Genomic DNA, 26,131 nt, shown 5'->3' with positions numbered 1-26,131 from the left:
GAGCTTTCTCTAGGAATTCTCCTGGGATTCTTTTTTGAATTCTCCCGTGCTTTTCCGTTACTTAGAGTGTGAACGGCAAAACGGCGAACATGGCAGAAACAGCATGCACGGAATGTACTAAAACTGCCGCTCGCCATTTCCAGCTCACAATATGAACGGAAATGCTTGTTAGTTTTTATTTTGACAAATCCGGACGTTCTTCGTTGAAAAAATACACCAGAGCAAATTCACCTTCTGGTATTTTTCCAGGCATTTCTTTTGAGGTTCTTGCAGGAATTCTTTCTGGAATACTCCCGGGACCCAGCCAACACACGATCGCATATAATGTAGAATAGCTTAGCTTAGCTTAGCTTAGACTGGCTGCACATATCTATGGTTGCTACTCCATGATTGACCCGAACCAATGACAGTTGCACAATGAATCAACTGAATAATTGACTGGGAGTGGTCAACATTCTCACTGTGCACGCTTCAGAGGCTCTCTTTAAAGGTACAATAACGGCGCCGGCCACGTCCTTGCAGTCAGGTTGGGACAGGGAAGGAATGTTAATAACAACCTTTGTTATGTGAAAGTTGGCGTTTACCGCACGTCTCCATCAAAGGCTGCAGGAAGGAGTTCTTGTTAGTAGGGGAGGATCGTTAGGTCAGGATTCACTTTGATAAGTAATATGACCTTTGATTTGTAATGCCTATCAGAGTGCCGCGCTATTGTTCCGCGTGAAGGAAAGGCAAACAATCGAACACCCACGTCGTTCGACAATTGACTTCACAAAATATACAACTTGTCTAGCTTTTGCTCGCTTTACACGATAAGTAAACAATCAATCACCACGTCAGGTGGTCGCTTAATATCCGAATATTCTCGAGCACATACACAAATCAGGCCAAACATGTCTAAAGGTCCCATCTGCAGAAGAGAGGCTCTCTTTGGTTTCCCTCTCTTTCGTTAATATCTCAGCTTTTCGTTTGAATTATGATTATCTCGTTGCATAGAACGATGGTCAAATCAATCGTCTTTTGATTTGTACTGCAAAAGTAGTTGAAAAGTTTACCATTACATTGCAATAATTGAAAGAGAAAGTGAATAAAGAGAGCCTCTCAAATGCAGATAGGACCTATTGAAATGTTCGTCCTGAAATATTCGCGCACGTTTTTTTATGTTCGGATGAGCCACTGCGACCAATTATTTTCGTTGCCGCGCGAGACAATGACAAACGCAATCGATTCTTCTTCTGCGATACTTACTCCATTCAGGAGTGATGCATGCACAGCAAGGAACAACACAATCTGCGAACCGGAATCAATACGCAACGGAAACGACGAAAACAAACGCGGATTGGAAATAATGCACTCTTATTCGAACGCTGAATTCGAACGGTTGCTAAAAAGAACACACTCACCGAATCGTCCACATAGAAATAAATTTGACTGTAACTTCCAGCCGCTCGTCAGCAACTATGAATTTGGTCCTAAGTCCGCCAATAAATTCGTCGGTGGAATTTTCCGATCGCATATGATGTAGAATAAGATGCTAAAGTGGAGGCGATATGCGTACACTTTACACGTGGTTAAAAGGGAGCATGTACGCATATGGCCTCCACTGTAGCATCCTATTCTACATCATATACGACTTCGTGTTGGCTGGGGAATTACTACCGGAATCAACAATTCCTCCGAGAACTTCTGAGATTCCTGGTGGATATTACCATTCCCATTTAAAGAACTCCTTCTGGGATGATTCGAACGGTGCCTTTCGGTATTTCTCCTAGAAGTGCTTCCGAATTTGCTCAAGAACTGTTTCCGGGCTTCTTCCTTTTTTTAGAAAATCCTTACGCGAGCCCTCTAAGAACAGTTTCCAGGATTCCTCTAGTAGAAGTTTTTCTTAAGGATTTAACCCAGTGACCCTTCTAGGATTTCTACAAGGTTTTTTTTTACTGGATTCCTCCAAAACTACTTCCAGGATTTCCCCAGCAGTTCCCCGGGATTCCTCCAGGTGTTGCTTCTGGAATTCCTAAAACAGTTCCCTACGACATTCCCCTGGGAGGTCGCTCCGAGATTCCTCTAGAGTTCTTTCTTGGATTATTCCCGGAGTTTCCCTCCAGGATTCCTCCAGAAGTTCCTTCTCGGATTCCTGCAGGTGTTACTTCTGGGATTCCTAAAATAGTTTTTTACGATTCTTTCCGGGATTTCTCTGGGAATTCTTTTCGGGATTCCTAATGAAATACATTCCGAGATTTCTCCAGGAATTCCTTTGACGATACCTCATAGGAATTTCTCCCGACATTCCTAAAGACATTCCTCTCGAGATTCCTAAAGAAATTCCTTCCGGGATTTCTGTAGGAGTTCTATTCGGAATCCCTCCAGGAGTTCGTTCCAAGATTCCTTCAGGAGATCCAGGAGTTCCTTCCGGGATTCCTAAATAGATTTCTTTCGGTATTCTTTCAGGAGTTCCTTCCGGAATTCCTTCAGAAGTTCCTTCCGGGATTGCTCCCTGACATCTTTCCGGGATTCTTCTAGGAATTCTTTTCGAGATTCCTTCGAGAATTTCTTTCGGGGTTTCTCCAGGAATTCGTTCCGAGATTTCCGCAGAAGTTCCTTCCTGGATTACTCCAGAAGTTCCTCCCGGGATACCTCCAGGAGATCCTTTCGAGATTTCTCCAGAAATTATTTCTGAGATCCCTCCAGGTTTTTGTGTTCTGGAATTCTTCTAATAGTTCTTTACGGGATTCTTCTGAGAATAGGAGTTTCTTTCTGGATCACTCCAGGAGTTCCTTCTAGGATTTCTCCAGAGATCGTCCAAGGATTCCTTAAGAAGTCCCTTCTCGGATTCTTACGGGATTCCTTTAGAAGTTTCTTCTGTGATTCCTCTAGGAGTTCCTTCGCTGGGAGTTCCCTTAGGGATTCCTTGTAAATTTCATTTCGGGATTCCTCCAGGAATTCCTTTCGTGATTCCTCTAGGAATTCCTTATCCTTTTGGATTCCTCTTGGATTCTTAAAGAAATTCCTTACGGGACTCCTCTAGAAGTTCTTTCCGGAATTCATCTAGGAGTTTCTTCTAGGATTGCTTCTGGACTCCTTTCGGGATTTCTCCAAGAATTCCTTTCGGGGTTGCTCCAGGGATTCCTTTCGGGATTCCTAAAGAAATTCCTTCCGGGATTTTTCCTGGAGTTTTTTCCGAGATTCTCCCCTTCCTGGATTACTCCAGGAGTTCCCACTAGGATTCCTCCAGGTGTAATTTCTGGGATTCTTAAAATAGTTCTTTACGAATTCCTCCAGGAGTTCTTTCCGAAATTCCTCTAGGAATTCCTTCCGGGATTCCTCTGGGCGTGTCTTGTTGAGGAATCATGGAAAGAATTATTGGATCAATATCAGAACTATTTTGTATGCCTTTATTGGACAAACCCGGAATCTCGGAAGAGGAATTCCGGATTTCTTTGAAAAAATCACAATGTGGGTTTCAAAACACTTTCTAGATCAGCCGTTCTGTATTTTCCCAGATTTTTAGAAGAAGTGAGTTTTATCTTGTCGGTTGATTTAAAATTACAATTAATATAATATTTTTGAAGGCTTTCGTCACTGCACAGCACATCAGTGAAGTTGACTTTTTCGAGTGATTCCAAGTTATTTGTTCGAAGGACTCGAAATAATTTCCTCATAATTATCATCGCATTCCTGAGTGCAATTATGCCCCCTCTTAACAATAATGATAATTACATCTAATTACAGCTTGTTTTAATGAATTCCAGAACGCCCCAATTTATCGTAATCAAGTCTCACAGATAGTTCCGTTCAAACAATGCACAATTTCGTGTTCACATAGATACCTCTCCATCACCGTCGATGATGATTATCAAAAATGGATAACCTCACAGAGCAGTGTTAGTTTTCCACCTGCCTCCAATACGACATGGTAGCAGCCAACAGCGCAGTGTCTCGTAATCACAACAAACTATTGAAAACAATCATCCCTCCCACCTTAATTCAGCAAACCTACCATTATCAATGCCCGGCGCATCCGATAGGCCTGCAATTTTCTCAACGGACTTTATGACGTCTCTTTTTCCTGGATGTAATAAATAGCAGCTCATCATGCCTGGGAGGGGTGGGGGGATTACCCGAATCGCAGCAGTAGTTTTCCCGAAGTAACTACACTGAGATGATGGTATTTATGGGCTCATTGTTGCGTTCCGGTGTGATGTACGATTCGGGATGTCTCAATTGAAATTTCGTGAATGTGTACCAGAGATTGAAAAATCGTTCGACGAAGGGAAGAGTAGTTCATACCGTGAGGGTGTTATAAAATGGTGAAGATGAGAAACTTTCGTTTCTCGATTTTCAATTTTGTTTCGGCAAAATTGGAAACATTTCCCGGGCAGAAAAGAATTACAAAACAAATTTGCCATTGGTTTGTTTGAAATAAGTGCCAAAAGGGCAAAAATAATAACTGACATTGTTCTATGCAATAACTAAAGAATGTCACATTTTGACATTACAATGACAAACCAAGAACAAAAAAAAATTGAGGTTGGGAATTGCAAAATATACCATTATTGAGTTATTGAAAACAAAACAATATCAAAATTAGTTATTCGCCTGTCAACCAAAAAACAATATCAAAGTTACCATTAGAATATCCAAAATTCAAATTTTGTCATTATGTTGTTCTCAATAAGTTCCAAAATTGCGATAGTTCATCAAACTCGTAAGAGGTCAACAATATCTCAACAATTGCAAAATTTGTTATGATAGCAAAATAAGACATTCAGTAGTTATTCTTCCAAATTTGATAAATAACAAGCGAATAACATATTTTTATATGATAGCATATTATGCTATTGACATGTTGTTTTAAACTCTTCATGAAGAACTCATGAATGACAAAATAAGTTATGACAATAAAATTTGTTATTCTTTTGTTTTTTTGTTTGCCATTCACCTCTACCCGGGTTCCTCACTTTTTGTTTTTGATTTTTTTAATAAAATAACTAAGTAACTTTTATTTCTAAATAACAAGGTTTCTGAAAAAAAATGATTAAAATTTTATAATTTTATTTTTTGTTATAAATAATATATAATCAACAACCAAATGAGGAGGAAATGTATCCAGTTCTATATTAATAAATCTAGCACATTTGTGCTTTGAAGTTGCCTGATTTCGTTTAGTTGAGATTTTGGACTGGACTGTGGTTGAGATTATTCGGCATGCTAAAAAGTTTTCATCATATAGCTACTTTGGCATGTGGAACCATGCGTCTCCATTGATAATCTGCAAAGTAAGATCAGGCATTCCAATGAGGACGCTTGGTTATGTACTCGTTTTTACTCCAACATAGAGATTTAAAATTATGAGGGGGTTATCTGGGTTAGAAAAATGATATCAGCAAAATAACTTTCAGTGCAGTCTTAATCATCCTCCCCCTAGATCTTTGGCATCTGATTAGATAGTACCAGGATAGTACCACCCGCTGACTCATTTATAGCCTGGCGCTAGATTTCCTATAGATTCGACCGGCCTAATTTATTTCACCTGCTTCAATTTCGACTACGTCACCAAATTACCTTTGGATAATTTGGTAACTTGTTGCTTGTTGCATACGGTGGTGTATCACACTGCTGCAGTGGTTATCAAAAGAAACAGCCATGTCACACGATCGAATCAAATTAACGTTCCTTTTCTCCGTACGTTTGTGAAGATTTGTAATCGCTTGTTTTTCCATGATTCACCTGCCGTAGTGGTAAAATTTCGTATGGCACCACAACTCAAGAAACAGTGAGAGTGTAATAACCATTAAGTAAAACTGTCCCAATGCAATGTAGGTACTCGCACATCTTGGAGATAAAAGTCAGTTATCATACTTTTGCGTGACTTCTGATTCGGCGGTCTCGTGCCTGAAATGTACACCCCTTTGCTAATGAATCACAATGCGCCATATCTTATCGTAGGGGGTTGTGTTTTCGTTGTTAGGTACGCATCCAAAACAGAACTGTCAATCTTCTCCTAGTTTGTTGTTTGTAGTGCTGATTGAAGGACAATTAGAGCATTATAGATAGGATGGAAAAATTTTTGGTAAATAAATTGATAAAATCAAATATATGAAAGAATTTTGATTGAAACACAAGTATAAGCAGTTCATAGATAGCCCTATCGTGCTTTATATTGACGTCGATTTGTATGCCCTAAAATAGTAGTCGAAATTCAGCTTAACTTTCATTTGAAAGCTTATCTTAGCGATTCTCCAGGAAGCTTTCCAGAAATTTGTCTACAGATTTCTCCAAGAATACTTTAAAATAATTCTTAAAGTTTCCTTTTAAATTACTTCAAATGTTTTCTCTAAACAAAAACCCTCGATAATCTTTTCTGTGACTTCCACCAAGAATTTCCCAAAAAGTTTCTCCAGTAATTCCACAGAAATTCTATCTGGCATTCCTCCATGAATTTTCCAAAGATTTCTTCTGATATTTGTCCTGAGATTCAACGTTTGAAGATTTATGCAGGGATTTTAGAGATCGCTGGAGAACTTATTCAGATATTACTCCAGGGTTTTTTTTTTCTGGAAGAATTTTATCAGAAATAACACAAACATTACTGAATACAGTGGTACAAATTTGTTTCAACGCACATACTTCTCAAAACATTGTCTTTATGTTGCTGTATATTAAAATTTATGATAATAGCGCTCTGAGTATCACTAGTGGTAGTACTTGTAGAAACGCATATTGATATAGAAAAATGGTGAAATAGTTTGTCAATAACAATTATGTAAACAACAAAAAAAGTGCGTTTAAACGAATTTTCCACCAAAAACGAGACAGTTATTCCCTGATAAAAATAAAACGAATTAAAAAAATCTTCGTTACTCTTGCAGATATTGTATTACGTGATTGTCTATCAAAATATATACCAATAAAATACAGATGACCTTTAAGCAAAATTTACCGTTCAAAAATCTAGTGCGTTTAAACGAATTTGTACCACTGTATATATTAAAGGAATCCCAGGAGGAATTTCTACTCAAGTAACCACGGTACTGAAGCCTTATTGCCTGCAGATATACGGTGTATTTAGAGGAATCATTACTTTGCATGTAAACGTAAGGTTGATTTGAAGTAGAATCAATTATGAGACTGCTTGAAGATTATACTCAATTTGATTCTGTAATTGCTCATTTCCACTTTAAATCAACCTTAAGTTTGCTTGTAACGTACTGATTGCTTTAAGTACACCGTATATCTGCATGAAATAAGGCTTCAGCACCGTGGTTACTTGGGTATACAAATCCCTGGCAAATGATTTTAAGAAATCCCGAAAGAAACTTTTGGAGATAGCTTTCGAAATTCCTAGAAGAAGTTTTGAGAATTTTCAAACAGAATTCCTGGACAAAAACTCTTGAAGCAAATTCTGAAGTTATCTTTGGAACACTTCCTTGAAGAATGGCTACGATAATAGCTAGAGGAATATCTGAAAAGAATCCCTGGCGTTACCTCTAAAGATTTATTTTAGATTTTTTTTTCATAAATTCCTAAACGATTTGTGAACAAATTATCTAGAGATTTTTATAAGGAAGTCTTGCAGAAAAAAATCCTGAAGGATCTCTTTAGAGAAACAGTACAGAAATTTAAAAGAAGTTTAACGAATCTTTTGAAGAATACCAGGGAAAACTGGAGAGCTCGGTATTCACTGAAAATAAATAAACGTTTGGAGGAATTTCTGAAGAAATCCTCAGAGAATTTACTTAAAGAATTAGATAAGAAATTTTTACAAGAACTTCTGGAGAAACACGAAGAAAAACTCCTGGAGGTAGTTCTGACATTCTGGAGAAGAAACGTTTAAAGAAACACATGAAGAAATACAAACATCCTTGAAGGAAGTTCCTAAATAATCCCTGAAGTAATAACACAGCGCAACATTTTTTTTGTCTCAAAATCAAACTTATTTGTCTCTGACAGATTTTGGGCCGCTGAATCCGAATCAGGGCACAGATTTGCTCCAGCTCGTCACAATTTTGATCTATACCTCAATTTATAGGGCAAATATGCGATTTTGGGCTTTTTTGACTTCAAGCCATTAAGCATGGTATTATTTATTTTTAATCAATTAAGGGTAAATTGGTCAATTGACGCATGTAAATTAAGGACTCATGTAAAATTTTTCGTTTTACCAAATTAAATTCGATAGATTAAAGCATTTTAAGTTAGTAAGTGTTGGAGGGTGACTTGAATTGGACATATCGTACCTAACATAAATCGCTTAAAATTATCAAATTTGATTTTGTAAAACGAAATATTTTGCATGAGTCGTTAATTTAGATGGTGATTGACCAATTTACCCTTCCCAAGAAACATGTTTAAGTCAAACAGACTAGAAGAGGTTCTTACATCCATCATAAAACCAAATTAAAAGGTATTAGGTTTTATGACGGTTCTCAAAACCTCCTCAAGACTAATTGGTCTTAAAAATGTTACTTGGGTTGGATTGCTTTAAAAATATATTTCCAAGGTTAATAGCTTGCAATCAAAAAAGCCCAAATTGTGCAATCAAAAAGCTCAAAATTGTGATGTGCTGGAGCAAATCTGAGCGCCGATTCGGATTCAGCGGCCCAAACTCTGTCAGAGACACATTAATTTGCTCTTGAGACAGATCAATAAGGTACACCGGGGCAAGTTGAAACGGGTGCGGCAAGATGAAACAGCGGGTTAACATGATGTTTTCTAATGATGATAAACAATTCGATTGCCATAACGCATAGTTTTTGATTCAAACAATTTTTTAGTGAAGAATAAATTTCCTATTTTATTGAAATCTATTTCAAAACCTCGCGTTTCATCTTGCCCCACCCGTTTCAACTTGCCCCGGTGTACCTTAGTTAATTTCTGTTTCGCTGTGTAATGAACCAGTTTAATAGTGGATTTTATGAGATTTTTTTTAAAGAAACTGCTGAAGATGCCCGAAAAAAAATTTGCGGAGGAAATTGTGAAACAATCTCTGAAAGAATCTCTGTAGAAGTATTGAAAAAATGCATGGACAGAAATGCATTCTAAAGTAAATTTTAGAGAAACTCTAGCTGAAACCATTCTAGGAAATCATGTGAGACTCATAGTCGTGTAAAAATTCAAGAAAAAAATATGCATCTTGAAAGAAATCCTGAAGGCATTTCTGGCGGTGAAACTGATAGTAATCGTAGAAAAATTTTGAGGAATTTATCACTCATATAAGAAATTCTAACAAGATTTCCCCTTCTGCGATAAATTATAGAGAAATTTCGTGAAAAAATAATGCACTGAGGGGTTTTCTAGAAATAATTCTCTATTTGGCTCAATATGGGAACCTTGAGTAATCAACTCTGACTACTATGACAACCCTGCTTCTGAAGAAATCCCTGGGAGATTCTCAAGAGGATCCAGGATGAATCCCACAAGGAATCCCAGGAGCAACTCAGGAAAGAATCCCGAGTGAATTTCGTGAAAGTATCCTGAAAGGATTCCTTGCGAAATCATTAAAATAATCTATGAAAGATTCCCTCAAAGAATCTCGGAAGAAATCCCCAAAAAAATCCTAGGTGAAATCTACGAAAAATCGATCAAGAAAATGCGGGAGAAATGTCTGAAAGACAAACAAACATCAACAGGAATGCCTGAAAGAATGCCGGAAGGAATCACAGAAAGAATCGCTGATAGAATCTCAAAAGAAGCTTATGGTGAATCCCGAGAGATATCTCTGAAAGAATGCTGGAAAAACCCCGTGCCTGGAATCTCTGAAAAATTATTATATGAATTGTTTCCAGAGGAATTAAAAAAGAATATTGAAGGGGTCCCGGGAGAAATTCCTGGAGGAATTCCAGAGAAAGTATTTGAAGAAATCTCAGCAGAAATCTCTACAAGTAAACCGGGAAGAATCCCTGAAAGGATTCCTGATGGAATAATTCAAAATAAATCCCGAGAGAAATCAATGAAGGAATCTCAGATAAGGAACTCATTGAAAAAAATCTTGATATAGTCCCTGAATGAATTTCGGGAGAAGTAAGGAAACCTAGGAGCAATTAATAAATAAATCCGAAGAGGAATCGATCAAAGAATCCGGCAAAGTATTCTCAAATGCCTAGAATCCCTGAAGGAAGTCAGGTAGAAATTCTCAAAGGAATCTCGGCGAAATCCCTCGAAAAATATTGGAGAAATGCCTCATGCAATCTGGGGAGTAATTCGTGAAATAATCTCGGATGGGAACGGAAGAATCCGTAAATAAATCCCGAAAGATATAAATGGACGAATCCCGGGACGAATCTCTGGTGGAATGTCAGAATATCCCTGGAAGAATCCCAGAAGGGATTCCAGAAAGAACTCTAGGAGGAAGCCTTGACGGGTTTTTTGAGAATCTAAAAAGGATTTCCCAGGAAAATCCGGAAGGAATCAATGCATGAATCCTGGAAAGAATCCCGAGAAAAATCGCTGAAGAATTCTTAGAAAAAAACTCAAAAATATATCCTTAAAAAATCCCTTGAGAAATTTCTGAAGAAATCCAGAGAGGAATACCGGATGAAATTCCTGGAAGAATCCTTGACGGAACGCAGATCATTTTCTTAAGAAATCTCGACAGAAATTCTCAAAGTTACCACATGAGAAATCAGTGAAGGAACTACGGAAGAAATCTCTAAATGAATTCCTGAAAATATCCAGGAAAAATTTCTAAATGAATCTACCCGAAAAAATGCCAGAAAGAGTCCCGGGAAAAATCCCTTAAAGAATCTTGGACGAAATCAATAAAGGACTGATTTAATGATGCTTCGGATGGCTTTTCCAATATTTAAGCCGAAAACGATTGTTTTCTACTTTCCCGACGTTTCAGCCGATTGGTTGTTGTCTTTCTCCAGGGTCGAGTCTGTCTTCTTCCGTATGGATTATTGCCTAAACATTTCTGGTTGGTTGGTTCTTTTATTACCTGTTGTTTTTTGTATGATTAATGATCGTGTCAAAAAAGACGGCTAAGATAGCCACCTAGAACATCAAATCGAAAACCTTTCGTGAAAGAATCTGGAAGGAATCCTGTAAAAAAACCCCAGAAGGAAACAATGGAGAAATCCCTGGAGGAATAAATTGCGGAGAAATCAATGAATGAATCACAGAACGAATTTCACATGAAAGCTCTAAAGGAATCCCGGTAAAAATTCTTGAAAAAATCTTTGAATGAATCCGGGGAGGAATCTCAAACAAGAACCTGAGAAAAATCGATGAAGGAATCCCGGGAAGAACTTTTAACCCTCAAAACCGCAGGACAAACTTTTTATTTTTAACCAGCTGATTCTCAGGAACTAAAAAATATAAAAATAAGTGGTTTTCACTATGATCGATGGGAAGAGTTGTACTTCTTGCAAGGGTATTTGTTAAACTGGAAGTCCATGCTTGAACCTGATTTTGCACCGGAAATAAGTGCTCCCTGGTGCAATTGGCTACTTTTTCAATAAATAGCTGTTTATTCTCGGTAGATCTATTGAATTGGAATCCAAATCTAGCCTTTCATTTCTTACCGAAACGTGTTTTTACAAAGTGGAGTCAATTTTGTAAATTGGGACAGAAATCGATTAACTTCAAAAATAATCTTTTCAGGTGCAAATTGATTATGGATTCTAGGGAGTAGTGTACCCCGAGCCGGAAGTACACATCTGGGACCAAGTTTCACATGCAACTCATGCTAAAAAAACAACCTCAACATTGTGTTCTTGCGATGGCCTACCATTTCAAGTTGTTAAAGAGTTCAGAATTATTTTTTTAAATGCCAGATTCATAGATGAATCGCCGAAACATTGAACCAGGTAACACTTATTTCCGGTGCAAAATCGGGTACAACCATGGACTTCCGGTTTGACGACTACCCTTGCATGAAGTACAACTCTTCCCATCGATCATAGTGAAAACCGCTTTTTTATATTTTATAGTTCCTGAGTATCAGCCGGATTAAAATAAAAAGTTTGTTCTGGGGCTTTGAGGGTTAATGAAAGCTCGTAAAAAACCAGAAAGAATCCTGAGAGAAACCCAAGATATAATCCTGTAGAAACCCCTTATACAGTCTCGGGAATAATCCGTGAAAAAATCTCGAAGATATTCGTAAAGGAATCTAGAGTGAATCTCTGATGGAATGCCGGAAGATATCGCTGTAAATACCGAACACCGAAAGAAATCTCGAAAAATAAAAACGGGAGGAATCAATGAGGAAATTTTGGGATGAATCTCCGAAAAATTTCGAGGGAAATCCCGGATGGAAACCCAGGAGACATAAAATTCCTGGAGGAATCCTTAGAAGAACTCGTGAAGGAATTCTATGAGGAATCACAGGATTCTCTGAAGGTATAACAAAATAAAACCTGGTCCAAATCCTAGGAGAAATTCATTGAGAAATATAGGGAGGAATCACTCAATATGTTTATAGATAAATCCCTGTGGGAGGCCTTATATGAAGACCAAGATATCCATGCTATATATTACATCACCAACTCCACCAATTTATAATTTTAAACCATGGTTAAGATATCAGGGAAACAAATTTGCTTTACATTTGAAATTGGGCTCATAAACTGCAGCCATATGTAATCTTTGCAGCGACCTTTGTGTCACCTACTTAGAAAGACAAGTTAATCATTCATCATGTTGGATGTACGAATGTTCTGAACAACTTCTCCGAAGATAATATGCTTAAATATTGAGTATTTTCAAGATATTCATCTAAAAAAACACGGCCCTATAAACGGACGCTCGGCGGATATAAGTTAATATTGCATTGAAAATTCCATGGAATGCACCGAAAAATAGTCTTAAAAATTTAATCAAATATTCTTCGAAAATCAAGGATTGCAAGAAAATTATTTAAAAATATACCATATTTTGTTTTAGGAATGTGCCTTGAAAATCTAAGACATAAGTTTGCCATTCTTATAACGATTTCCATTTTTAGGGATTCCTTTCAAGTTTCCACTAAGTTATATCAGAATCTATAAATTAGATAACATTTCATAAGATTTCCACCGAGAAATGCCTTTGATATTCTGTAATTGATTCTGTCACATTCGCCCGAAAGTTGGATTTGTTCCAACCATAATTAGCAAGAAGGCTACGCGAATACACAGACAATTCTCTAGTTAAATGCTTTACTAAATGCTCTTAGAATCAAGGATCAAGTTTGGCAAGATGGATCGAAATTCTCTGGTTTTGTATTTCCAGGCTTTTCCATTAAACGAAGATTGGAAATAAATCGAATTTTCAAATTCAAAAATGTAGTTCAAATTTTCAACAAGTGAAACATCACTGTCCAATATAAAGCATCTCAGTGCTCCGCTCACGATCATCGACGATCATCAATCATCTCAACACCCAGAAGCAATTTCGTTCCAACCTTTTGATTATGACGTTCGCGCGGAGCTACGAAGGGGTTTGGCACGTGCATTGCATGAGTGTTTACAAACTTTGCGCGCGATCGATCTGAATGCCGAATGTATTGGAAACAAGCTGGGTGCATCCAAGCGTGAACGCATCCCTATCCGTCGGTCGTCCGTCCGTCCGTCCGTCGGTAAGCGCAGAGATCAATTCAAACGAGTTTTTGCTGGTGTTTTTCTCTCGCGCAGCGGTGCAGCGGAACCGATAGGTACTTCAACACCGATGAAACGAATTTAATCAAACGCTTATTAATTACTATTGCTACTTAGTTGTAATGAGAAGCTTTAGTCGAAGTGAATGTTTTACATATTTGATTTCTTCTTTGGATTGTAGGTACACGATCATTTACATATTTTAATCAAATCCGGCATATTCAATTGATTTAAAGCCGACGCAAGGAGCAAACTAACACAGTTATATACAACTGTAGAGCATAAAAGACTTCAACTTCATGTGTTCTAGCCTAGTTACTAGTTAGTACTTACCGTTCAATTCAGTGTATCCCCAGGAGGTCGACATGTTGTTTACTTTTTGTTTTCGTCGGCTAGCTTCACGTAAAATAAATAAAATCAAGCGACAAGCACCTTCTGTTTAGCCGCGACTATTTAATATTAAACAGAAAATAAAACTTTCCAATCGGCGCTAGTAAACCGTAACAGCGATGCAACACCTATAACCGACGTGCCGCGTTCCACAGTGGATCAAAAGCCGCGCTCGATCAATGCAGGCAGATATGTATAAATGCACTAGCACACACAATACACAAGGCACAACCAAGTCTTTCTTCACCGCAGTTTGCCAAATGGTTGGGATTTACAGAATTCCTGCCCAGCAGCTTCGCACAACCTCCCAAACCGCACAAATTGAATAATTGAATATTAACGCTTCGCTGATATCGCCGGGTGACGAAGATCAAGAGACACTGACTGTGTGCTTGGTGCACTTTAGAACTATTGGGACAAAACCGAACACAAAACACAAATCAGCCGGTAGGTATTATCAAACATAGGCGTCCGTTCTATAGCAAGACCGTTTCTCGACTGGATCGGACGATTAAAGTTGAGTAACATTAAAGCGGCCACTTTATATGGCGGACCCGAACGTGCACACAACGCTCGGTCAAACCAATACCTACAGCCTACGAAACACTATGGCACTGTGCACTGATAATTCGCGTATCGGCTAGTGTGCAGCTCTGGCGACGGCGGCAACAGTCGGCGACATCGAATTATTACTGTGAGTGAGCAGCACCATGAAACTGCTTGCAACAATACATTGATGCGCGTGGTGCGACTTTTCCACTTATGGCTTTGACTGGAAGGAACGGTGCCTCTTTAGAGTGATACAGGTGGAAAATATTGCGATAACAGAGGAGGACGTTACTCGATGGGGACAAGGATTTTTTCTGCTACTGATTGGGATAATTTGAGTAATATCAGGAGCAGAATAATTCGATAGCCTTGCTGTTCTTCCGTCAATGCTGAAAATAATGCCTATGCCTACATTTTACAAAGATAAACTTTCAAAGAACGTCTTTATTCTATGCAGTAATTATTATCGTTGGCATTGAATGTTTTTATGCACACGTGCTCGAACAAAGTACAAAATTGTAAACCTAAGCCTTTCACGAAAATTTAAAAGTGCTACGAACAAAACAAACTCTGGTTTTGGTAAAAAAAAATACCAGGAGGCTCCACCTCATAGGTAGTGTTGGCACTATGAAAGGCGAAGGAGACGCCTGGTAGTTATTAACCTTTCAGAATGCGCGCCGTCATAAAAAGTATAGCACAAGATATAACACTACTAAAAACCTCATTCGTCGTATACGTGCGTACTAGGTGCAGTTTATGGATCAAACACGCGCGTCCCGAAAGGTTAATAAGGTAGAAGAAGGCGAGATAATGTGCACCCCCTAAGCAAAAGTGGTGAAACAGCAAAGATTATGATGATTTCATGGGTGTCTTGCGTTTTGAACGAAAGATTATTAATTTGACTATGAGACGCCTACTTTTGTTCACGTGATATAAAATTTACGGAATCAAATAAACAATTTAAAAAAGGGCTACGTTGACCGTACCTTACCTTACCGATCAGACTAAGGCCTGAATGGCCTCTGCTGTACATTAGGTTGTCCCAAAATTGCACATGGTCAAAAAGTGTAACGTTTTGCGTTTTTCTAGTTAAATTTAATGGAATAAATCAAATAAATTGAATAAAAGTAATTTAAATTTATGTTGTATTAATGTTGACGATAAAGAAATATTTTATTTGTTCGTAAAATTGGTCCATCCCCGTTATTTATGCTCATGTATGTCGTAGCGTTTGTAGAAGCTTACGTGATTTGAACTTTTATAGCATAATGCGAATGGCGCGTATCTACTTTCTGGCGAATTACAGTCATACTGCAAATTTGTCGCCATGCATGAAAATCGCCATGCAGAAAATGTTGGCGCGATTTTTAATAATAGTCATCTTATTCAATAGTGGGACTTTTGAAAAGCGGCACAGTTTCTTAGCGCAACGACTGCTTCAAATCGATCATTTCGCTACAAGATGGGCTGGAAGACAGAAGTGCGCGAATTTAATTCGAAGTATCTACCAAGTTTGATTTGAGTTTGAGTTGAGTTTAAGTCAGTTTAAAGTGAATTGAAGTCTAGTTGTGTTTTTGATGAAAGTTATTCTCCAATTTCTAAGAGGACCGAGGTCCGCAAATTCGCGATTTCTGCAATTGATTTATTTCTCGAAGGAATTGAACTACGAAAAAAGCGCCTAGCGCTTTTTTCGTACGGCTGGTTTTTTCGTCGTCGTTCGGCGGTATCCCTCGCCGAATCGGGGTTTCGTAGGCGGATTGAACCGCCAGTTTCGTCCGTGAGTCATCGTTTCCGACCCGTGTGCCCAGCAAAGGCCCGCCTTTCAGAAGGCAGTCAAACGGAGGCGCGAGTGAAGTCGCTCAATCATCTCCGTAGCGAAGAATTCCCGTCGGCCGCCAATCACCGACGGTAAGGCCCTTTTCCGTTACACCCCGTGGGCCGGAAATCACGAGTGTCGGTTCGTAGCAGCGTGTCGCCAATTGCACGTCACGAACCCGGTCCGTATCTAGGAAGATAGAGGTAGCGGCATTCCCCGCTCGGTCATAGCTGGAAGCATAGTACGCGAAGCCGGGTCGCTGGGCTCTGTTTGCTCCTTTATTGACCGGAGAAAGATCATCCCGGGAATCGCTCGGCATCCGCCGAAGCCCTCTCGTTCGTCCAACAATCGGAAGCTTCCGACCAGCCGCCACTCCCTCTGCACCGGTAGTTCGGCCATACCGCACACGGGTCCCTTTGTCGACGCTGCGCGCCAAATCGCAGCACGGACTCGTCGGCAGCCGCCATTCTGCTGTCGCCGCTGTTGAGCATCGAGGTAGTCGCCATCGTTGAGTCGTCGAGCTACGCCACCCCGTCATCGAGCATCGCAACACCAAAACCTGCGCAGGTATGTGAAGAGCTTTTAGTTACATGGCCATGTTTGCTCTTTTTCCATTCCGTTACGAATTTTCCCGTCCAATACGAATGAAGTTGCTAAAATAAATAGTTAAAGTTTTTGAAATTAGTTCAGTTCCGTTACGTTTCACATTGCTTTTTTAATAAACATACTCACTACAGTCCGTTACGTTTTGATTCCGTTTTCGCTCGAATGAGTAAGCATCCCTTCCAGGTTTCCATAAGTTCTTCTAGCCTGTGAAAGAGTTGGAGTTTAGTTTGCGTTTTCGAAGAAATTCTGCCGTTTTTTCCATGAACCGTTCAAAACCGTCCCTGAGTGAGAAAGTCTCTAGCAAAGTCGGGCAAAATTAAACACGACCGGTGGTCTCTCTTTGAGAGTGGCGCTTAAGCCACCGAGCTTTTACAATTCCTCGTGAACAGTTTACGAACGGTTACAAAAGCTTGGGGGCTCACCCAGCAAATGACAGCTAAGGGTGTTAGAAACAAACTTTTTGTATGACGGCAACTTTCAGAAATGACGTTTAGAGGTCGCCCCGGCAAGATTTTTGAAAAATAGCCATTTTTCGTATTAAATTTCATACAAATATTTTTTACCGTACAAAAATTGGCAATACCCACTATTTTTATATTTTTTACACCTTGATATGGCCCCAAACTTCTTGGGAAAAATAATTAACGACATGTTTTGCAGGTAACTTTGATACTGAATTTCTGAATTTACTAAAATTTGTCATTTTTTTATATACTTTGCATTTTATCCATCATAAAAAGTATCTGAACCTAATGCAAATTAAAACAATTTCCATAAAAAAGATAGAAAATTTTATGACGAAAAACTTTGCCGAAGACAGCATTGCGTTTTTTTCTATCCGTTTAAGAGTTCTTCGCGATTTACTATTTGGCAAAATTTGGATATTTAGGTGTTTAAAAAAATCACAAAAGAACTGCCCAAAAACACATACGAAGTAAAAAATCACGTATGGTCAACACGTTTTTGTCTTGATTGTGTTTAGTAATTATGGTGGCATCATTCATTGAAATTTTGTTTCCATCGACAAATCCATTTTCTTTGATCTAGAAAGGTACCTACTAGCGAGAAACTTTATCATTAGTTACCATTTTGAGATGCCTCAGTAGGCCATGGTATTTTTACCGGTTATATTTTGACAATGGTTTATACGAGCATAATACACAATCAAACGCACGGCACATTTTCTATATCATTTAGAAGGTGATACATTCCGCAAAACATGCCGATTTTGTTTTTCAATGATGTTGTTCAAATCGTTCAAAGACATGAATAAAACGTTCTAGTAGTCCCTATCATTTAGATCAACATACATACATACATACATACATTTATTTGTTCAACATCATTAAGACAAGACATAATCAACAATAGTACGCCACAATACTCGGTTTGTGGCTGCCGCTCTCCATACTCGGTCGCGCCCAATGCTCGCCAAGTCACGCTCCACCTGGTCCGCCCATCGTGCTCTCTGCGCTCCACGCAGGGGGCCAACAAAAGGCAAAATCCCCGTAGCTCACAACAAAAACACGTTCAAAATTGTTTGTGCTGAAAACTGATGCGTTACACAACTTCTTACTGATTTATTTGCTATCTTCGCGTTGTCGTGTAATTTCGAACGATTGCACGTCAAAATTTTCGTAACCTTTTGCTAGTTTTACACGTTTTACTTAAGTAATAACTTATGGTAATGACTAATTCGCAGATGTCGTGCACTTCCCAGATCTGTCAGAGTGCCCAAAAGTGTCAATTTCCCAAACATGTCAAATTCATGTGGGCTACGGCACATCTATTCGTGGTTGACGTCCGCGCTACCCCGCTGGCTCCACGCCTTCTTGTGCCAACCGGATCCGTTGCAAACACCAGCTTTGCAGGGTTGTTGTCCGGCATTCTTGCAACATGCCCTGCCCAACGTATCCTTCCGGCTTTGGCCACCTTCTGGATGCTGCGTTCGCCGTAAAGTGCAGCGAGCTCGTGGTTCATCCTTCTCCGCCACACACCGTTCTCCTGCACACCGCCGAAGATCGTTCTTAGCACGCGTCGCTCGAAAACTCCGAGTGCTTGTAGGTCCTCCTCGAGCATCGTTCATGTCTCGTGCCCGTAGAGGATCACCGGTCTTATTAGCGTTTTGTACATGGTGCATTTGGTGCGTGGGTGAATCTTTTTCGACCGCAGTTTCTTCTGGAGCCCGTAGTAGGCCCGACTTCCGCTGATGATGCGCCTCCGAATTTCTCGGCTCACGTTGTTGTCAGCCGTCAGTAAGGATCCGAGGTAGACGAATTCCTCCACCACCTCGAAAGTATCCCCGTCTATCGTAACATTACCACCCAGACGGATCCGGTCGTTTTCGGTTCCGCCTACCAGCATGTACTTTGTTTTTGAGGCATTCACCACCAGTCCGACCTTTGCTGCTTCGCGTTTCAGGCGGGTGTACAGCTCTGCCACCGTTCCAAATGTTCTAGCGATAATGTCCATGTCGTCCGCAAAGCACACAAATTGACCGGATTTTGTGAAAATCGTTCCCCGGCTGTTGAGCCCGGCTCGTCGCATCACACCTTCCAGCGCGATGTTGAAGAGTAGACATGAGAGTCCGTCACCTTGTCGCAGTCCCCGGCGAGATACGAATGAACTGGATAGTTCACCCGAAACCTTTACGCAGTTTTGCACATCGTCCATCGTTGCTTTAATCAGTCTAGTCAGCTTCCCATGAAAGCCGTTTTCGTCCATGATTCTCCATAGCTCTGCGCGGTTGATACTATCGTATGCCGCTTTGAAGTCGATGAACAGGTGGTGCGTTGGGACCTGGTATTCACGGCATTTCTGGAGGATTTGCCGTACGGTAAAGATCTGGTCCGTTGTCGACCGGCCGTCGATGAAGCCGGCTTGATAACTTCCCACGAACTCATTTGTTTTAGGTGACAGACGACGGAAGATGATCTGGGATAGCACTTTGTAGGCAGCATTCAAAATAGTGATCGCCCTGAAGTTCTCACATTCCAAATGGTCGCCTTTCTTGTGAATGGGGCAGATTACCCCTTCCTTCCACTCCTCCGGTAGATGTTCGGTTTCCCAGATCCTGACTACACCCAAACCTTATTTTACGTCCACTATTGGCTTAGCGAAAATAATTTCTACCGACAAAATAATGATCAAAATACACATTTTTATATTTTTGTACACTTCTTCCAAACACGAAGATGTTTTAAAAAATATAAAACTGTTGAGTTTGCTCATTGTCTTAGCGGTAGAATTTTTTGTCGCTTAGCCAAGCATGGACGTCAAAAAAGGACGAGGTGTATCAGCCGATGCAGACAGGTGGCCAACTTTTCTGGGCCCATCTTGATGAGTTCAGCTGCGATACCATCCTTACCAGCTGCTTTGTTGGTTTTGAGCTGGTGAATGGCATCCTTAACTTCCCTCAGCGTGGGAGTTGGTTCATTTCCGTCCTCCGCTGCACTGGCGTCGTCGTTCCTTCCGTTGCCGTGGGCTCCCGTGCCTACGTTCTCCACGCCGTTCAGGTGCTGATCGAAGTGCTGCTTCCACCTTTCGATCACCTTACGTCCGTCCGTCAAGAGGCCTCTGTCTTTATCCCTGCATATTTCGGCTCGCGGCACGAAGCAGTTGCGGGATGCGTTGAGCTTCTGATAGAACTTCCGTGTTTCTTGGGAACGGCACAGCAGTTCCATTTCTTCACACTCCGCTTCTTCCAGGCGGCGCTTTTTCTCCCGAAAGAGGCGGGTCTGCTGTTTCCGCTTCTGTTTGTAACGTTCCACGTTCTGTCGAGTCCCTTGCTGCAGCATTACCGCCCTCGCTGCGTTCTTCTCCTCCAAAACCGTTCTGCACTCTTCGTCGAACCATTCGTTCCGTCGATTCCGTTCCACGTACCCGATGGTGCTCTCGGCTGCGTCGTTGATGGCTGCTTTCACTGTACTCCAGCAGTCCTCTAGAGGGGCCTCATCGAGCTCGCCCTCGTCTGGCAACGCGGCTTCGAGGTTCTGCGCGTATGCTGAGGCGACATCCGGTTGCTTCAGTCGCTCTAGGTTGTACCGTGGCGGTCGCCGGTACCGTACATTGTTGATGACGGAGAGTTTTGGGCGCAGTTTGACCATCACCAGATAGTGGTCGGAGTCGATGTTGGCGCCACGATAGGTCCTGACGTCGATAATGTCGGAGAAGTGCCGTCCGTCAATCAGAACGTGGTCGATTTGAGATTTCGTCTGCTGTGGTGATCTCCAGGTGTAACGATAAGGGAGGCTGTGTTGGAAAAAGGTGCTACGTATGGCCATATTTTTGGAGGCGGCGAAATCAATGAGTCGTAGGCCGTTTTCGTTCGTTTGCTGGTGGGCGCTGAACTTACCAATCGTCGGTCTTAATTCCTCCTCCTGGCCTACCTGAGCGTTCAAATCTCCTATGATGATCTTGACGTCGTGGCTTGGGCAGCGATCGTACTCGCGTTCGAGCTGCGCGTAAAATGCGTCCTTGTCATCATCAGTACTTCCGGAGTGTGGGCTGTGCACGTTTATTATGCTGAAGTTGAAGAATCGGCCCTTGATCCTCAACCTGCACATTCTTTCGTCGATCGGCCACCAACCGATCACGCGCCTCTGCATATCACCCATCACGATGAAAGCTGTTCCCAGCTCGCGTGTGTTCAATTCAATTCAATTCAATTTATTATCAATATTAGGCTTAATATATAGTTGGTTACAATTACAAACCCTAATGAACCTTTGTTCTTTGAAAGGGTTGCGTTGGATTACTAGCTAATAGTTAACAAACAATAAAAATTAGATTTCGTACCTTAGTTATCGAAAATCAAGAAATCTTAATCACTAACGTATGATATAGCAATCAATATTATTCTTCATATGGCTAATCAGACTACGCTTGAAACTATTAACAGATGGGGAATTTTTGATGTTTTCAGGAAGCTGGTTGAAAATGTTGGGTCCTATGTTAGAGAATCTTCTTCTTCCTACCTCTGTTCGAAAAAAACTCTGTTGTAACAGATGGGCGTATCGGGTGTGGTGGTGGTGTTCTGCTGCATTGAATGACCAGTTATGGTGAAGGTTCAGATTGTTCAGTATTTTGTACATGGTGATACATATTTGGGAAGTGAAGAGACACCCTATTGGCAAAACATTGTGATCCGATGTGTTGTAAAGCTCGTTCGTATGATACAGGAGAGGCAGCTTAAAAATTGCTTTAATACAACGATTCTGTTGAATCTGAACCTCTCTTAGATATGTATTATATGATGTGCCCCAGACCGCAATTCCGTATTGGTATCGGCTGTGCACAAAAGCAAAATATATTTTAAGTAATACGTGTTTTGGCACGTATTTTGACAGTTTCCAAAGCACTCCGCATAGTGATGAACAATTTTTTACTAATTCGCGTATATGGACATCCCATCGTAATTTTTCGTCGAAATGGACACCCAGGTATTTGAAATTTGACACTTCCTCTATTACTTCACCATTTATAGACAGAACGGGATACGGAGCAGCTTGATTGTCTTTGGCACCGAAAACCATAACTTTCGTTTTCTTTAGGTTTAGAGATAGCAGGTTGTTCTCAAGATACGCCATAACTAAATGCAGATCATTAGACATTATTCTATACAGGTCATAGACAGAATGACTTTTATAGGAAATGGCAGTATCATCAGCGAACAATCTTGGTTGACCTACCATTTGGAGTTTTGCTACATCATTAACGTAGATCAAAAATAGCAAAGGACCAAGGTTACTGCCTTGTGGAACGCCACATTTGATGGTACGGTATTCACTGCTGGATCCTGCTATCGAAACCTTCTGCTGTCTTTCTGATAAATAGCTTCTCAGAAGTTCATTGGCGATACCACGAATTCCGTAGGCGTCAAGCTTCTTTAGCAAAATTTCTTGATTGATGGTATCAAAAGCCTTGGACAGGTCTAAAAACATCACTCCAGCTATCAGCTTTCGATCCACAGACTGCGACAGATCATCCACTAGCTCCAACACCGCCGTTTCAGTTGATGAGCCTTGCCGAAATCCGAATTGTCGTTGATACAGTTGATTTGTACTCTCCAGGAATATAGATAATCGTGTGTATAAGAGCTTCTCAAACACTTTATTTATTGCTGGTAACACCGAAATAGGCCTGTAGTTGGTCGGGTTTGTAGGGTCGCCTCCTTTGAAAACTGGATGTACCAGCGCTTTCTTTAAACACTGCGGATAGTTTCCTGTACTAATGCTGTCGTTGAAGCAGGAACAGATAATATGGGACAGGGCCGCGCCGTGTTGTTTCAGTGCACTTACTGGAAAACCGTCCACGCCAGTTGCTTTTGAGCTATCTAACGAGTGGATTACGTTGAAAACTTCCGAGTGATTCGCAGGTCTAAGGAAGATAGATCTGGCTGAGATCTTCATAGTTCCGAACTTATTAATGTCACCGTCAGAACTAAGGTTGTTTGCGATATTTTCGCCAATAGAAGAAAAGAAGTTGTTGAAAACATTTCCTACTTCATCAGCTCTGCTAATTTGGACTCCATCAACTTCAAGTTTCCATCGTTTTTCCTGTTCAGTTTGCTTTCCCATTAGGTCGTTTATCTTACTCCACAGTTGTTTAGGATTACGTGCCGAAAAGAATCGTTGATAGTAGACGGACTTAGCCTGTCTTTTGGCTTCAGCAAGCTTTTTGTTGGCATGGGTCAGAAGATTTTTGATGTGTTGGTTTTGACGGTTTCGTTTCCACGATTGAAATAAACTTTTCGAGATTTTTCCCAGCTTCCATACATCAAAATTAAACCAGGGACAGTAGTTCGCCTTCAGTTTAACCTGGACTCTATACGATTTCTTGAAGTCCTCGGTAAGTTGTGCATAGCGTTCTGTGATTGCCATCAGTCGCTCGTTAGGTGAAAGTGATGAAAAATCGAAGCAATCAAGAAATGATTGGAAATGTGCGTTAACTTGTCGGTAATTCACCCATGTTTTTAACAGAGTTTTACTGGTTTTCTCCATCGTAGTCTTGAAGTGGGTTAGGACGATGCAGTGGTCGCTGAGATCACAATCCAAAGTGTAGTTCGTAATGCGATCAGAGATATCTGCACGGCACACAACATGATCCAGGATATTATTGCTCACGGGGCGGGTACTGTAGGTGTTCGATACGATCATATTGTACGACGCTAGTAGTTCCACATATCTTTGAGCAACACGCAGTTCCCTATTGTTGATAGCAAGATTCGTGTCTCCAAGAAGAAAGTAAGGTGTTCTAGTATCCAATGATGACATGCTGGTTTCCACGAGTGATAGAAACTGATTGACATCGTATCCTGGTGGACGGTAGACGGCATGGACCATTACGTGAGACGTACCAAATCGTACATCAATCGCTATGTGGTGAAATCCATTATCGGTTGTAACTTTTTTTACTTCGTGGTTCAGTCCATCTCTAACAAATACAGCAAGACCACCGGATGAAGTTTTTCTACATGAATAGGTACTCTGGAATCCAGGGATGTTGTAGTACCTTGATCTGTCTTCCTTAATCCACGTTTCGCCGACGACAAGTACATCAACAGCAATGGGGAGATTTTGCAGAAAAATGCAAATGGAATCTAACTTGTCCATTTGATTAATTCCGCGAATATTTATCTGCATCAAAAGAAGGCCGGAAGTATCGTTGGTGTTGCAGAAAGAATCTTGTCGATGGTTATTTGCAAGATTAATTGGATACATTGTATAAGTTGTCTAGTTCAACAGCGTGGCTGATTTCAACATTAATTCTGTGCCTTTGAAATCAGTTTGTGCAAATCACTTCGTGATTTAACAATGATCGGTTGAGAATTAGCATCATATTTGATAAAAATAACGCCGTTCCGACCAGGCCAAGCATAACGATATTTCAGCAGTGATTTTTGCAGTTTTAATTCTCGAAAAATCTCCATGGTTAGAGGAGATAATTCGTCTCTGATGAAAACTTTGTTCGTCCAACCATATGGCCAACGAACACCATTAATCATCGATACAGTTAAGGGGCCAAACTGCTTCTTCCTTACAATCAGGGCTTCTTTGGCATTAGCGTTACCAAATGTGACCCTAATTGGGTTATTTTCTGCCTTGGTTGATGGTAATCTTGTGCATGAGACAATAGAATCAGCTGCACTGTTGAGTCCAATAGCTTGCAATGTTATATCAACTAAAGATTTGGTGTCCTCGTTCGGTAAACGAGGTATACCTAGCACAACCGCATTGCAAGATAATTCAGAGCGTCTCCGCATATCTAGCTCTGATTCCTGTTTATGAACAGCCTTGGTCACTGTATCAGCTTTTGATGAAAGTGCCGCAACAGATTTTTTCAAGTATTCATTCTCAGCCCTTAGTTTAACCACCTCTGATTTGAGCTTCAAAACCTGCTCACCAAAGTCATCCAACTTGTTCGACAAAAATTGTTGGCTATGCTCAATGCTCATGTAAATCCTATTTGCTTGTTCTGTTAGAGCTTTAGAAATAAGATTTGGCAACTCTTCCATGCTAACGCGAGATGACAAACTCATAGTCTTAGTAACGACCGACAGATGGCACTGTGTGGGAATGATTGAACGTGAGGCGGAGCTGTCAAACCTAGCAATGTTTCATAGACTATGAACGTTCCCTATCTAACTTTTTCCTACTCACACTGTAACGGTTCGTGGACTGGTATATGGTCGCAGGTCGGTGAAGCAGCTCTGGTTGTTATGGTAGATGTAGCTCGAGGATCGATGTATGGATGCGCTTGTCCGGCGGTTTTGTCGATAGGGCAGCAGTAGATACTGACGGCAAGGGTGCATGCAGCGGGGGCGGGTGGTCAGTCGGTGGTGGGATGAAATAAAACAACCAGCAGAATGTCCGTTTATTGCAGCAAATTACAATCAGGAATGGATTTCTACACTTCTCGATTGGTTTGGTTTGGGTTGATATTGAGTACCAGCAGTAATCTTACTGGGGGTTACCGTTCTTGATTACAAAACAGCGACTTGAGCAACAGCAACAGCAGCAGTGTTTTGCAATAATATTTGCATATGGTGTTTGGAGGCGGTGGCGGGAATGGCGGCGGTGGTGGTGGTGGCGATTTTGGCGGTGGAGGCAATTTTGTGGGCGACCAGCAGCAGCGAAATTCGATGGAGGAATTCTCAACAGACTCTACTCACATCGATTGGTGAATTATATCACAAGAC

At 40.6% G+C, this 26,131-nt stretch overlaps 1 protein-coding gene across 2 annotated transcripts in view; it reads right to left on the bottom strand.

Annotated features, from left to right (window-relative positions):
• LOC109412353 (carbonic anhydrase) overlaps nucleotides 1–14,589 on the bottom strand; it is a 105,086-nt gene extending 90,497 nt beyond the window's left edge. The window contains exon 1 of one of the 2 annotated variants that reach the window (XM_062851332.1): nucleotides 13,905–14,589. In XM_062851332.1, coding sequence (XP_062707316.1) covers nucleotides 13,905–13,938 — 34 coding nt within the window. In that variant the 5' untranslated portion in view covers nucleotides 13,939–14,589. The remainder of the gene's footprint in view (nucleotides 1–13,904) is intronic. The other variant, XM_062851333.1, reaches the window with a different exon arrangement.
• Nucleotides 14,590–26,131: the final 11,542 nt, after the last annotated feature.

The sequence above is a fragment of the Aedes albopictus genome, chromosome 2 (assembly GCF_035046485.1).
Source record: "Aedes albopictus strain Foshan chromosome 2, AalbF5, whole genome shotgun sequence".
Classification (NCBI taxonomy): Eukaryota; Metazoa; Arthropoda; class Insecta; order Diptera; family Culicidae; genus Aedes; species Aedes albopictus.
This window is presented reverse-complemented; position numbering and strand designations above follow the sequence as displayed.